Source organism: Hordeum vulgare, chromosome 2H (assembly GCF_904849725.1).
Source record: "Hordeum vulgare subsp. vulgare chromosome 2H, MorexV3_pseudomolecules_assembly, whole genome shotgun sequence".
Lineage (NCBI taxonomy): Eukaryota > Viridiplantae > Streptophyta > Magnoliopsida > Poales > Poaceae > Hordeum > Hordeum vulgare.
The window spans coordinates 661,047,134-661,062,682 of NC_058519.1; the positions used below are offsets into that span (position 1 = coordinate 661,047,134).

A 15,549-nucleotide genomic window follows, 5' to 3' on the forward strand; every position below is an offset into this window, starting at 1 on the left:
CAGTTTGCTACTACTGGCTAACTTTTTTGCTACATTCATCAATGTGCACCTGCGATCTAGCGACGGCTGCTACGAACTTTTGTGCAACCGTAGTTGCATTTTGCTACTACTGGCGAACTTTTTTGCTATATCCATCAAGACGGTGTTGCGACCACACGCGACGAGGATGATGATTTTGCTGCATCCGTGGCTGAATTTTTTTTACATCGCTGCTTGTTTTTACTATCATCGACGATCTTTGCTGTATGGCTCAATCCGACGGTCAACAAGGTTCGATCTGACGGCTCACGGACGACCGACCCAAAGTTTCGGTCGGCGCGTGGGCACAGGTCATTGCTCATTATTTTTCCAGCGGCGAGCTGCTTGTCAAGCGGAGTGCACACGCAATAAAACCAGAAATATATGCAGCCCTTTTGCATGCCCATTTTTCATTTTAGACTTCTTTTGTTCTTTTTTGAACTTCAGGCAAAGAAGTAAAAGAATAGAAAACAAAGCCTGCCCGATAAAACAAAACAAACAAAAAACTGTGTAGGACAGAACACCGAATCACAAAGAAAGACATAACCTGCATTTACATCGGTTGACTATTTTTTTTCAAAAAAGAGGATGTCTTTCATCTCTGCATCGGGAAGATCTGATAAATAGTACATCGGGAAGTCTGAAACCATCAACTTTGTAACATCTATCGCTACTCATATCCACTTGATGAAGGGATGTCGATAATCTAAGCCTAATACCAAACAGACATGTCACAAATGGCTAACATCTAAAGCCGGATGCTCCAACCAAGCCAAACACGCGGTTTGGGGTGCAAACCTATCCGACGCACTCATAGGTCGTCACCGCCAGCTTTCACTGATCCATCTTCAGAGCAGGTACTGACGCATCAACCTTGTCAGGCTTATCATCGACGCCACCACAGTGCCAGACAACGCCTCCTTCCCACCCGCCTGCATCATCACACATCAATCGTTGAGCCTCTGCCGCGCCACATCGCCGAGACTCCAGGTTGTCGATTCATCACATAGAATGCTGCTCCACCGCTAGAATCGTCCACTGGTCCCTCAAGCCAATGTAGATCCTCCTTGAACATGGACATCGCCACGTCATGCCGCCATGAGAGGCATGTGCTTCACTTGCCACTACCATCTAGTGCCGCCGCCTCGGGTCGTCACCGCCAAGAAGTCGTCCACGCCACCGCATCACCCACGCCTGCGAGCCACGGCGTCGCGACACCCTGTGACGCGCCCAGGCTCGCGTCGCCCCATCGCGCGAGGGGAAGAAGACGCCCCGCCGCCGCCCATGCCGGTCAGGCTACGCACGTCCGCGCCCTTGGGCGACGGCGAGGGAGGGGAAGGCAGGAGGAGGTGAACGGCAGCGGAGATATAAGGTCCCTCCTCGTTGCCTCGCGGGAGCGGCGTGGGAAGGTTAGGTTGTGGGAGGATTGATGTATTTGTGTACCTATTCAGCAACATCATGGATCGACTGATACTTAACGAAGTCTGAATCTAACAGAAATTGATGCAGCCCCTTTGCATGCCCATTTTTCATTTTGGACTTTTTTTGTTCTTTTTTGAACTTCAGGCAAAGAAGTAAAACAATAAAAAAACAAAGCCTGCCTGATAAAACAAAAGGAAAAAAAAACTTATTGGACAGAACTTCGAACCACTAAGAAAGACACACTCTGCGTTTACGTCAGTCGACTGATGCTTAGCAAAGTCTCAGTCCGCTGAATTGTAAGCAGATCCTGTCGTTTTATTACAAGTTTAGGAACCTGAGAACATATATAAAAACATCAGCAGCAAATTGTCTGACTAGTATTCAAGTAGCAGTATATATGTATATATATATTTTTCATATATATATATATGAAAAATATATAGAAACTCTATATAAACTCTATTCATCACCCAGGGTGCATAATAGTTTATTCTTCATCCGAGATAATCTTACGATCAATTTACAAATAAATTATATTTGAAATACAAATAGTTACATTTATATTGAATCACTACGTAAAATTTGACAAAAGAAAAACAAAAATATAGGTCACAAGTCAAAAAAAAATGAATTTATTGTATTTTTTGCACTATTTTTGTATGTTTGTAATTTTACATGACATAAAATATTTTTACATTGATTATATTTTTTTACGGTATATATATATATATATATATATATATATATATATATATATATATATGAAAATGGCCATGTACTCTTCTGAGTACGTACTCCGCTCCTCATGTACCACATAGATGAGTCTTTTATACCTCATTACAAGTTTTGAAACGTGAGAACATACATAAAAACATCAGCAGCAAATTGCCTGACTAGTATTCAAGTAGCAGCACCTTGATATATATGCTGCGCTATTTGATAACACACATCGAAATGAAGAAGCACACCCAGACGCGAGCGCAAGACAGATACGCCATGACGTACAAGCAGCCGCGCAGATCGATCATCCGTTTATTTCACCCATGAACCTTGCTTTTAATAAGATGAAAAAAAACAAGTCATGGACCAAGTTCTTAGTTAGTAGTAGTGCTTCGCTTCATATTAGGAGTATATCAATCAGTCAAATGCATGAACAAAAGATCAATCTGCGGTTACCTGCTGCTAGATTCTTCCGGTGGATTTGCTGCAGGTACAGGGAAGGCGAATAACTCCTCCACCCTACGATCAATAAAAGCGGCATTGGTGAGACGAATCCTCTTCCACTGGAAATCTCCAAGGTCGTAGAGGGCCATGAGCAGCCAGACGAAGGTGATGAACTCCCCTCCTCTGCTCAGTTGTGCCATGTGCATCTCCGCCATGGACTTGCCTGCAGCATAAATCAGGAGCCTCGCCCACACGTGAACTAACTCCTCTACTGCTTCCTTGCTTGGCTCCAGATCTTGGAGTAGATCCTCATGTAGTATTTGCGGATCCTGAAGATGGTCCAGCATGGCTTCCGCGCTAACATTCAGCGGCAGCATCGAAGGGTGGGTAGCCAAAAGGTACATCATGTAGTTGGATAGTTTCCGGCATACCTCCATCATATTATTAATCGTGCCCACTCCTGCAGTATTCGCCTCCATGTCCGGAGAAGGAGAATGGGGATATCTACTCAAATGTTTGTCAGTGAGTACATGAAACAACACAATAGCAGCACCAAAATCTGCACGTTCTCCCAACAACTTTGGCCAGTCTCTGCCACTCTCAATGGGGCCGCCTACATGCCTCAAGTGACTAATCTCCTTTGCAACACACTCCAGAGTCATCTCATCCACATCCACATACTCAGTGTCTAACAGCTTGCTCATCCAAAATATTTTCTTCCTTTCAACACGAACCAGATCCGCAAGCCATTTGACCATGCTCATCACTCGTTGATTGAATGTTCTCGCTTGGCCACTGCCCGTCACCCAGCTCGAAAAGATGTACTGTCCCATCGACTTTAGGAAACATTGCTTCTCCTCCGGCCATCCAATATTACTGGAAAAAATAAACCATGACAACATGGCAAGCCTATCCCATTTTCGAACCTTCAGCCATGCCCATGTCCAGGGTGACATCATGGAAATAAACATTGCACATAGTTCTAGGAAAAAGCCTCCCACAAAAAGTGAGTAAGTGATTGCAATGTCGATTTTTCTATATCTCTGTTTGTCAATTGCATGGAACACAGCAAAAGCAACAACAACAGACATCTGAGAGATGCATCGAAGTATGATGGCACTCCTTGTTCTCACCACAAGAGCCTTGGTGTACAAATCAGCAAACATCACACGAAGAATAACACTGACCATCTTGATCGCCTCTTTGCTGTCATCTAGCATCGACCTTGCCGGGAAACCCGCGAGAGAAAAGTAGCCACGTCCCGAAAAGATATCATGGACATGTGCCATTGAACATAGAGCTGTATAAACAATGCTATCGTAGCCACCACCAGTGCCGACTTTGCTACTTGATTCCTCGTCTGTTTCCTCTTCCCACTCAAGGCCTGGCAACTTTTTGTAACGATCGCCACTTGAGCTTTCAAGGCTTTTAAAGCAACCACACTTGAGAGACCATATTCTTTCCCCATACTTGATAACTCCAACAATAAACAAAAATACACCGCACACTAGAAGCTCCACGCTGTGTCCTCCAATAGACTTCCAGAAAACATAAATAGCTAGGACAGCTTGCACCACTAGATTCAGCAAATGCCTCAACCACAAGTTATTGTCCTCCATGGCAAAGGCAGTAATGGTGTCTTGCCCACCAAGATGGATGAGCAGAAATGGTGCCCAAAAGAAAGCTAGTGATTGTGTTTTCTCGGGTATGTTCCTTTTAATGGTGATATCCTCATGTTGCGAGACAAGGCCGAGGGTATAAACTGCTACAAAGTCGGCCCCCAGATAAGCTGCCCAAATGGAGAGCCTTAGGAACATGCTGGCGCTATGCTGTCGAAGGCTGCCAGTAAAGAACAAGAAAATTTGCAGTGTGAAGCTGAGGAGCACGAGCGGCTGGATTTCCCATATGTTGATTAGTTTCAAACCCTCAATTGCATGCATAATTGTTTTTGGGAAGTCTGAGACGACCACCTGGTGGATCAGTTTTAGAAGACAAGAGTGAGTTTTGCAAGATCGCATAATCCTCCAAACCGAAATATAGAAGGCGTTTCACCTTTATGCATGCACAACAAACAAGTTTTTACTATTAAACACTAAGTGTATTAGTATCAAATATACTTCCTTATGTATTTGATGGTGAAAGCATCAATAGAGTTACTACTAGACACCAAGTTTATTACCATCAAATCCCAACCCAAAGGTATGTCGTAACAGAATCTGGTACCTTTACTATAAAATACAAAGCGTTTTACTAGCAATTTTCACGGCAAAATAATAATAATGCATGAAGAGATATCTTTTTGTAGTAAAAAGCTTTGCAAATTTACTACTATGAAAACATCATCACTAATAAAAAACATGAATGATTAGGACCCACATGCATAATTATTCCTATGTGCCTCAATTTCTTTTACTACAAAGCCATATCCTTTTTACCTTACCATAGATCATTTTGACCGACCATACGTTATTATAGTTCTGTGTATGTCTCTATCTTTTGCACAACTAGGAAGCCACTAACACCTTCTCTGGAAACATGGAATCTAACTTCATTTTTGGTAGAATTTTTTACCACAAATTTGGGATATATATCATCATATATTTAATCTTTTGATATCAATGTTGCCATCTGTTAACAATTATTTTACAATGCCTTACTATTCTGAATTATTCCTTTTAACATCGGTTAATACATTGAGTGATTTAGATCCTAATGTTATACTCTAATATTTGATATGACTTTTGATTATGTTTAGAAGCAGATTATGGAAGAATATAGTTATAGCATTTGGGTTGTATTGATATACACACCCACATTCTGTGTTGTGGTTTGCAACTTTTTTCTTGGCACCTGTAACATATTAAATCATCATGGCGTTGTTCATGGCATGTTGATTGTAATGTATGGTAGTGTGTCGAGGATACTTATCATAGTAGAGAGATACTTTATTTGTGTTCATTTCATATTGGTGATGGATATTTTAACCGTAAGTCTCACTTCATCTTTATTTCTCACCTCTATATGTGATTCGTACGTTTTTATATTTGTTTCCATTAACAAAATCACCCTTCTTTGCAAATATCAATATGATTGTACATGTTGTTAATGTATATGCTGGAATGTACCAAAATAATTAAACCAACTACTGGATTTTTGTTAAGATAATGGTCAACTGAAAATCCACATAGAATTTTGTTGTTCTTATTCCATTTTCCTAAATAGTATCATTCAGGTTTATATAAAATATTTATCTCTAATATTTCAAGAAATAGACTCATCTGATATCGTCGATGAAAAAATATATAAATATATTATATTTTTCTATTATGTTTGTATGGTTAATTATAATAAAATTTATTATAGGTGGCACCATAATCATAAAATCTCTAGCCCGTGCAGTTGCACGGATGGACGACTTGTATATATAACTCGAAATCAAAGTTCATTTCATAATTGAAAATAAGTTAAAGTTGTAGTTTGCTATTAAGCATAGGAACGAGTCATCATTTCTTGCTTGCTCGTGGATGGCCAGATGCGATGGTCCTTCAGTTATTGTCAGTGAGCATCCTGGTTAATAGGATTGTTAGATACTCAACAAGGTGCAAATTCTTTTTTAGAGGCTCATCTCCGAAGAACTTTTCGGTTAAGTGTGCTTGGCCTGGGCTAACATAATGATGGGTGACCGAGCAAAAAATTCTTTCATGTGTACACGAGTAAGTACAAAAATTCACAAAGAAGACTAGTGTTGATCCATGGGGCAAGTGTAGATCCAAGGTGGAAGCCAGGAGTAATGACCAGTGGATGGCCAGGCTGTTACAAAATGGTATGACACAGCCGACCCTCAATGCTACACGGGTGTGTGTGGGCCTGGGGTGTGGGCATGCGCATGGCACGGGTGTCCCGTCATGCCTCACGACATAATACATGCATGTGCCGTCACTTGATGCACATATGTGTGTTAAGAGGGAACATTCCTGCTGGGCCAACAAAACAAGGGTATATGTGACATCCTCGTTAATAGGCTTGATAAACTCATATCGCAACTTCTTTTTTAGAAGCTCATCTCCCAAGAACCTCCAGGTTTAAGCATGCTTAATTTGAGTATGGGTGATAGACTATGAAGTTGTTGGTAATTAAGGCCAATGCAGCTCCTAGGTGGTAGCCACGAGTAAGGACCAACAATCCGAGTGAGTGGCCGGAGTGTTACATTTTGAAGCATGCATGAACCGGAAAATGCCAGCAGGTACCTCGTTAGATTACTTCGTCTCGGTCAATTATTATCTATTGATGTACATATACAGAATTAAAATTAATTGTATTCATGTATAGAAGATTCTAGGCCTTTCTTGCTGAAAAATATGCCCAAGAGGCATTAACAATTGTGGAGTGAATAGCAGAAAACTACCACATCGCGTTGGGGTTCCAAAAAACAACCAAAATTTTGTTTGTGGCTAATAACTTTAAGAATCGCGTCGGCTGTTTCAAAAAACCCAAAACTCGAGTGCTTTGCAATTAATCGTGATTATGATAGTTGGACCCGCTTCTAAACAAACCTTTTGTTTGACCGTTTGTTTGAATGTTAAATGACATGTGGGGCCTACATGTCAGTGTGTCTTTCTCATATCCCTCTCCTCCTCCCAGCTATGGCCGCCGACAACACTGTTGCCCATGCAGTCCCCCTATGCCACATGTGGCCACCTCCTTCACGATGGCCACGCTACTGCCCACACCGTTGTCGTTGCCCCATGCAACGTCGAGCCACCGCGCGAGGTGGCCATCGTTGCCAGCCACACCGCTGCCCACGCTGCCGCCTTGTGCCACGTCCCGCACCTGACGGTCCCTGCCTCCCCATGTCCATGGTAGGAGCTCACTGGAGCTCCTAGTGGTGAAGGTGGCAACGTGGACGCATACCAGAGGCGAGCCGAAGTAGGTGTGCTGCTCAAGGGCCTTCCGGCAGCTTTAGCAGAGGTCGGCCTTGTCCACGACGAAAGGAGGCGCGTGCTCCAGCAGCAACGCAGGCCTTCAATGTCGAGCTCGAGGACGCTGACAATGTCGTCGTCCGGGAAGGGGGTAGCAGCAGCAGTAGGTGAGGTAGGGGTGGCGGCAGCCACAGGCGAGGCAAGCATGGACCCGACCGATGCGGGCACAACTCGCAGGACAGAAGAGGCGATGTCGCGGGTTCCGGCAAGGAGCGCTCGAGATCGAGCTCCTGAAGGTCGCCTCACGCGCGTCTCCACTGGATCGAGAGCAGGGACCCGACTGCCTTTTTGCAAAAAAATTGCAAAGACATGATTGAAAACTCATCAGGAATAGACATTGACATGTAGGCCCCACATGTAAGTTAATGGTCAAACTAAACGGTCAAACACACTACAAGAAATATGTCAACTAGCGAGCTTCGGGCAGTGACGCTGGCAGAAATGGTCGTAAATCTACGACCATTTGAGACCAGTTGGTCGTAAGATGTCCGAAGGGGTCCTAACCTCCGAAGGGGTCCTAACCCTAAAAACTAATGACCATTTTCACTAGAAAGGTCGTAACTTCCTTAGTAGAAATGGTCGTAAAGCGGATAGCCCTGTTCCGCTGCCTAATTTGTAGCTAATTACGACCAATATAGATGGTCATAGCTATGACTAGGTACCACATCATCAGTTTTGCCTACGTGTCATGTCCATGTGTCAATTTTTGCCCTAGTTTGTGAAGCAACCTACTATTCTGTCATTCCAAAAATTCTAGAAAAAATCTTATAAATACTTTGAATCATATATTCCTCAAATATGTGAAAACCCTTCCTTCCATAGTTCGAAAATAATTCAGCAATATTCATTTTCCTATTCTGTTCACAATAGCACTTTGTGAAGGAAGTGCTATTTTTATTTTTTTTGATTGCCCTCAAAAATTTTGGGCACTCTTGCCTATCCAAATCATTGTCTCATGAAAACTTTTGTATCCATTTGCCTAGTAAATCTTTCTCACCAAATTTTCAAAGTTTGTGTTCAGCTAACAACTTTGTGAAGGAAGTACTAGCTAGGAATATCCTAATGACTTGAATTATTTCCACATCCACTATATGCCCAAACCATAGCTCTCCACAAAATTTGAGCCCCATCTAAAAATTCATGTCAGCTCATCATCCAATATTTGTTTCTGGTAATATTTTCTGTTTGTGAAGCAACTACATTTAATATTGCTTTATAGTTGATGAAAATTTACCACGACATGAAATTGACCATATAACCTCACTTCACCAAATTTTAGCTCATTTAATTCATCGAGTTTCCCTCAATATTTTTCCTAATATTCTGTTCAGTAGAGAGCATTGTGAAGGAAGTACAATTTTTTTATCAAAATTTTATGAATTTCTTACAGTGTTTTAATGTGCCTAAATTATCATCCTCCTCCAAATTGCAGCTCAATCCAATCAGCTATGTGAGCCCAGTTTCAATTACCATTTTTTGTTCAGATTGGCACATTGTGAAGGAAGTGTCACTTTGGCATGTCCAAATGGTATACATTTTTTACACTGCCTTCATATGCTCAAACAACATCATCCACTAAATTTCAGCTCAATCCATTCATTCATTTCATCCCAGCTTCAACATCCATATTTTTGCACTGTGTAGTAATTTGCAAAGCAAGTGCCACTTAGGTTCATCCATTTCAGATAAAAAATTGTCAAGAGACTCTCCTTAGTAGATGATCATCCTCAGCCAAAATTTAGTCCCATTGTCTATGTGCATTTTCCGCACCGCTAATCAAACACTTGACTGCTAATTCATGTTTGAGCTTAGTTGAGTCTCCTCGTGAGATGTTTATATTGTATTATTTTTCCTAACACCTATCGAGGGAGTGTTTAACTCATCAGACATGCCTATTCCACCCAGAAAGCGTGGCAACACAACGGTTAGGCAGTGACCACCCCGCTGGCATGCAAGTTTACGCGCTCTGGAGTTGGGGCCCTCGACCACCATCCAAACTTTGACTCAAGCCACCACACCATGTATTTATGATTAAATATACAATTATGTACCTATAAATGATTTTTGAGAAAAATAAAGAGCAAACTATAATGGAGCTGCAGTTCAAATTTAACCCCCTTCCAACTGAATCGATATAAATTTGTCTTTTTCACGAGAGGTGTATGAAAACTTTTGACACCCAACAATTTTGTCAATTGTACATTAAATATGACCTAGTATTTTTAAAAAAAGCTTTTGACACCCAACAATTTTGTCAATTGGTCCAATTTTGAAATAAATATATGGTAGGTCATTCACAAAAAAAAACTCATTTTGAGCACCTGAAAAAATGGGAAATGAATTTTTCATATAAGGAAAATGAAAACTTTATTAATCAACATTGTTTTTCATTTCAATATGCACCCTTGTGCATAATATTAGATAATTTGAACAAACTATGTCATGAATGACCCATAATTAAGATTGATCATTTGGCTTCAAAGCCATGAATCTTCACACATGATAGCCCATTTCTGAGAATAATTTTTTAAAATAATAACTATATTACAAGTTTATTATTTTTTTGGTAACTTTCTCACATATAATGACACAATGCGAGGGTTTTTCATTTTTTTTTTCAATTTTTCATGCTCATTTCAAAATGTGGTCAAAAAGACGGGTATGACCGTTCCTAGCTAATGGTTGAATCTTGGAAAATTGTTGGTGTTTCAATGATGAAATAGATACTTGTGTACCTAGAAATGTTTTTTGGGAAAAATAAAGAGCAAACTATAATGCAGCTGCAGTTCGAATTTGACCCGCTTCCAACTGAACCGACGAAAATTTGTCTTTTTCACGAGAGGTGGATAAAAACTTTTGACACCCAACCATTGGGTCAATTGTATATTAAATATGTCCTAATATTTTATAAAAAAATATATTTGGTCCAATATTGCAATAAATATATGATAGGTTCTTCACAAAAAAACTCATTTTGGACACTCGGAAAATGGAAAATGATTTTTTCGTCCAAAGAAAATAAAAACTTCCTTAGGCAACATTGTTTGACCTTCCATGATGCACCCTTGTGCATAATATGAGGTCATTTGAACAAACTATGACATGCATGTGGCCATAAGATTAATCATTTGGTCATAACATTGATCATTTGTCTTTTTCTACCCCAGCTGTAAGTCGTTCCTCAACTCTTAACGGAGGGTCTGACCTTTTCTATCCTAGTTGCAAGTCCATGCTCAGCTTCCAACTGGGCGTCCGACCATTTTTTGTCCAAATTGCAAGTCCACCCACGACTCGCAGTTAGGGTCCAGCCTAATTTTTTCTATGTTGGAATTTCACAATCCACTCACAATTGGGGTTTGACATTTTTTTCCTCCTAATTGCAAGTCCACCATCAACTCGCAACTGAGTTTCGACCTTTTTTGTCCCGATTGGAAGTCCATCCTCGACTTAGGGCCCAACTTTTTTTGTCATAGTTGCAGGTCCACTCTTGACTCACAAATTGGGCGAGACTTTTTTTGTCCAAGTTGCAAGCTTACTCTTGACTCGCAACTTGCACCCAACCTCTTTTGTCCGAGGTGCAAGTTCACCCTCGACTTGCAACTGGGGCCTAATATTTTTTCTCCAAGCTGCAAGTCCACTATCGACACACAACCAGGGTCCAACCTTTTTTGACTGAGTTACAAATCCACCCCCGACTCATAGCTGATGCCCGAGTATTTTAATCCCAATTGCAAGTTTATATATTTTTTGTCTTAGTTGCAAGTACACCGTCGACTCGCAACTGGGGCTCAAATATTTTTTCCTCAGTTGCAAGTCTATCATCGACACGCAATTGCGGTTCAGTCCTAGTTGCAAGTCTAAACACGACTCGCAACTGGGGTCCGGCCTCTTTTAGTCCCGATTGTGAGTCTCCCTCGACTTGCCACTAGGGATCCCACATTTTATTTGCCCCAGTCGTAAGTTCACCATCTACTCGCAAATATGGATGCCTTTTTTTGCAGCTGCAAGTCAACGATCGATGTAAACAGACCTCTGCACCAATTTTCTCTCCACCTCGCCATTTATAAAATGTTCACACGGTTTAAAAAGTAATTCATTGCATAATTGTAAAATGTTCACCATGTATTTATAAAATGCTCGTTGTGTATTTTCAAATTAAATATTCATCAGATCCTAAAATGTGTTATCCACGTATTTTAAAATAGTTATCGTGTATTTTGTAAAAAAAAGTGTTATCTTATAATGTTTTTTAATCACAAACATTTTCTGAATTTGTGAATATTTTAAAATTCATAAATATTTTAGAAATCCATGGATATTTTTTAAATTGCACAAATACACTAATTTAACAAATATTTGTGATAACACTTTTTTGCAAAGGAAAAAAAGACAAAGTGGCTTTGTAGATGCTATTTTTACATGCCAGTTCATAATAAGATGCTAGTTCATAATATCCGAAATGAACCAGCGAGGCACGGCCCGCTCCGCACTTCCTGCTAGTTCATAATAAGATGCTATGGAACAAGGAAAAGATATCTCTTCCATAAATCAAATAAAATAAGAGATGGTAAACATATATGCCAAGCACTACTCTAGAAAGTTCACAGCAAATTGATGGTAAACATGGTCGGCAATGCTATGATGAACTAGAGCATGCATATCAGAGAAGATGGATGTGAATTACCTTTGGAGAAGCTCTTCCTTCAGATGTTGCTTTCTCTTCTGAAGCTAAATGAGGGGAAGAGAGACCCGTCGGTGTACCAGCTCACCTGCCATCTGGAGCTTGGAGCAAAGGAGAGGCTAGCTGTGATGGAGCAGCGCCGTCCGCTGTGGTCTGCTCGATGACTTATCTTGTGTGAAACTTGGTGTAAGGTGTGGAATATGTAAGTAGTGCTGCACTAGGTCTAGGTGGAGTTGGAACAATGAATCGGCAATATATATGCTCACCTTGAGTGTTTGTTTTGATCCCGCCCGTACCAGGAATCCACCAGTGTGGACACAAAGAAAAATTTCCAAAACAAAGTTGCAGGATCTGCTCCGCCCGTAGGAACCAATATTATTTGGTGTCAGTATGTCAGTAGCTCCCACCATTTATTCTCCTTTACAGGTATATTCTCTATATCGAATAAAATGAGCAACGACCTCACCAGTTTAATGGGTGGCAGGGGTAAGGCAGGCCTTCTCTTGTCCAGACCCGCTCATCCCATTATATATGGCTGTTCCGCCCCACCGTCTTACGATTCATGATATGCATTTTTTTTTGTCTCAATGACGTCCACACGTGTGATAGAAGCACAACATCCCACACGTTCAATAATCATAGGTTACATCATGTCACCGTATGCATGCACAAATGACGAAACTGATGATGTTAATAGAAATCTTTTGTCTTTTTAGTTTTTAAAATGTTTTATCTATTAAATAAAAATCCAATTGAAAAACAGTTTCACCATTAAATCCATCGCGACGAGATCTTCGAAATAGATCTCATATTGATATGTTTTGACAACTTTTTTGGTGGTTAAATGTTGCCATGTCTATTACATATAAATTGCCATCATGATTACACTAAAGTTGTCATGATATATTTTAACTACTTTTTCTATGTTTCAAATAAACTTTGACATGTTATAAAAGAGAAAATTAACAAACTAAATTTGCCACGATGAATTACTAAAATTTACCATGATCTATGAAATAATTTTGACATGGTTCATAAATAAAAAAGAAATATGTTGTCAGTTATTTAAAAAATGCATGGTTACTGGCTCAAATTTGCCATGAACCATAAACTAAAACTATCATGGTGAATTACTTAAATTTGCCATGATACATGCACTAAAATTTGCCATGGTTCATACAAATAATGTTTTTCATGTTTAAAATACTAGCATTAACATGATCTATAAACTCAATTTGCCATGATGAATTACCAAAATTTACCATGATCCATAAATTAAATTTGTCATGGTTAATTACTAAAATTTGCCATGGCCAATTAATAAAAATTGCCAAGAAAAATAATTGAAATACAATGGTAGCTTTAAATCTAGAAGAAAAAATTAGATGAAACATGTCGTGGCAACTTTATTGTAAACCCTATGACAACTTCAGCGTAAACATGTGGCAACTTATAGACAAAAAAAAGTCGTCGAAACATATCAATATGGGATCTAGTTTTAAAGATTTCGTCGAGACGGATTTAATGGTGAAAATAGTTTTTCAATTGGGTTTTTTATTTAAGAGATAAAACATTTTGAAGTCTAAAAAACCAAAAAGATTCCGTTGATGTCATATTTTTTATGTGACAAGATAAATGGTTATAGAGGCGTGTGGACCATGTTGCTTCGTGCCACATATATGGGCGTTACCATTTAGGTTCTTCTTTTCTTTTAAAAAGGATAGTGAATAGTCCCGATATTGCATCAGTCGATGCACATACTCCATCTTTTTCAAAATAAGTGGCGTCGTTTTAGTTTAAGTAATTTTGTTTTAACTAAAACCATGTCATTTATTTTAGAATGGAGGAACTAATTTTTAATTTCTTATTACATAACTCATAAGTATCTAAAAAAATCTAAGGCCGCTTGTGGTTCATAGGATAGGATTATCATCGGAATAGAAAATTTGTAGGAAATGAGATGACACGCATCTCAAATTCTATGAGTGGGATTAGGAAAAGAGATGTCATTTGGTTCACATCATAGAAATTTTTCCATTGAGTCTAGGTTCTTTTTTATTCTTCTTTAAAATGTGAAGGATAGGAACGAATTCTATGTAGGAATATGAATGCATTCCTATAAACCAAAGGGCTCTATAGAAAAAAATTCGTACAAGAATCCTATCCTGTATAATTCCTGTGAAATTCTTCTAAACCAAAGGAGGCCTAAAGTACCATACCAAAAAGTTATAGGAGTGAAACAAAGAAAAATTACAACCAATTGAAAACAAGAAATATGAATCCTTGTCCATCACATATCGTATTGTTAGGTTGGCATCTAAATTGGTCGAATAAATCCTCAGATACCATCTCTCATCGTTTGCAGAGCCCACGGCTGTCCCGGGCGACTTGCTACTCGTCCTTTTTAACCATGGCCTTCTTCGCATAGTGTAAATGTAGGTAATAGTAGGTGCTCCGCGGAGGTACGTCCATGTGCTGTCAAAAAGTTAAAAGAAAACATTTGTTGCTTGGGTAAAAGAACACACGTCTGGTACAACGCAAATGTGATTTCATTTTCATGTTTCTCGTGCGGTACAAGGGAACACACTAGAACTTGGCACAACACCTTCCCGTTTCAGTTGCTTCTAATCGAACATTACAGGATCGAGTAGAAGCTACCGAAGATCGCCAAAGTCATCTGGCTACCTAAGGCCATCTACTAGTTTTTTTCCTTCCGGGCAGTTTTAACATAGTCCTCTTACCTCCTCTTTTTAAATGAGAGGTAAGAATATATATAATAGATCTAAGCCGTATATTTCATTAATTAATAGTTTGACTAATTCTTATCTTTTTTACTTTACATGTAAAAGAAATACTATATTAAAATGTGCCTTTCTTAAATGCGTCTTTTCTAGTCCGTTAACACTAAAGTCTTCATCTTGGTCGCCAAAGTCATCACGCGGGCTCGCCGAAGTCTTCCTGTCGGCTCATTTCTGTAGGAGATACGACAGGCAAAGACCAAAGAAAATCAAATCAATACAAGGGGCACAATGATTTCAACGTCAGAAATATCTCCAATGAGGAGGCGGGAAAATCACGGACGTTGGTCAGCGAAACTTCATTATATCGGAAGAGGCTACAAACGCCAGAGTATAATAATGATCTTATCATGTCCGGTGACTTATAAACGATATTGATCCATACAGAGGAGGGCGATGAGAAGTTAAACCCCCACTCTGACGGCTACGATCTTATCATGTCCGGTGACTTATAAACGATATATATAGGACCGGTCAAAGGCTCGCT

General features: G+C 39.8%; 1 protein-coding gene across 1 annotated transcript; it reads right to left on the minus strand.

Moving 5' to 3' along the window:
* Window positions 1–2,242: 2,242 nt before the first annotated feature.
* LOC123431354 lies at window positions 2,243–12,455 on the minus strand. The gene is made up of 3 exons (XM_045115165.1): window positions 12,268–12,455; window positions 2,617–4,574; window positions 2,243–2,493 (listed from the first exon to the last, which is right to left on the minus strand). The coding sequence occupies exons 2-3, from the start codon at window positions 4,542–4,544 to the stop codon at window positions 2,478–2,480; spliced, it is 1,944 nt and encodes a 647-aa protein (XP_044971100.1). The 5' UTR covers window positions 4,545–4,574; window positions 12,268–12,455; the 3' UTR covers window positions 2,243–2,477.
* Between the last annotated feature and the right edge of the window lie 3,094 nt (window positions 12,456–15,549).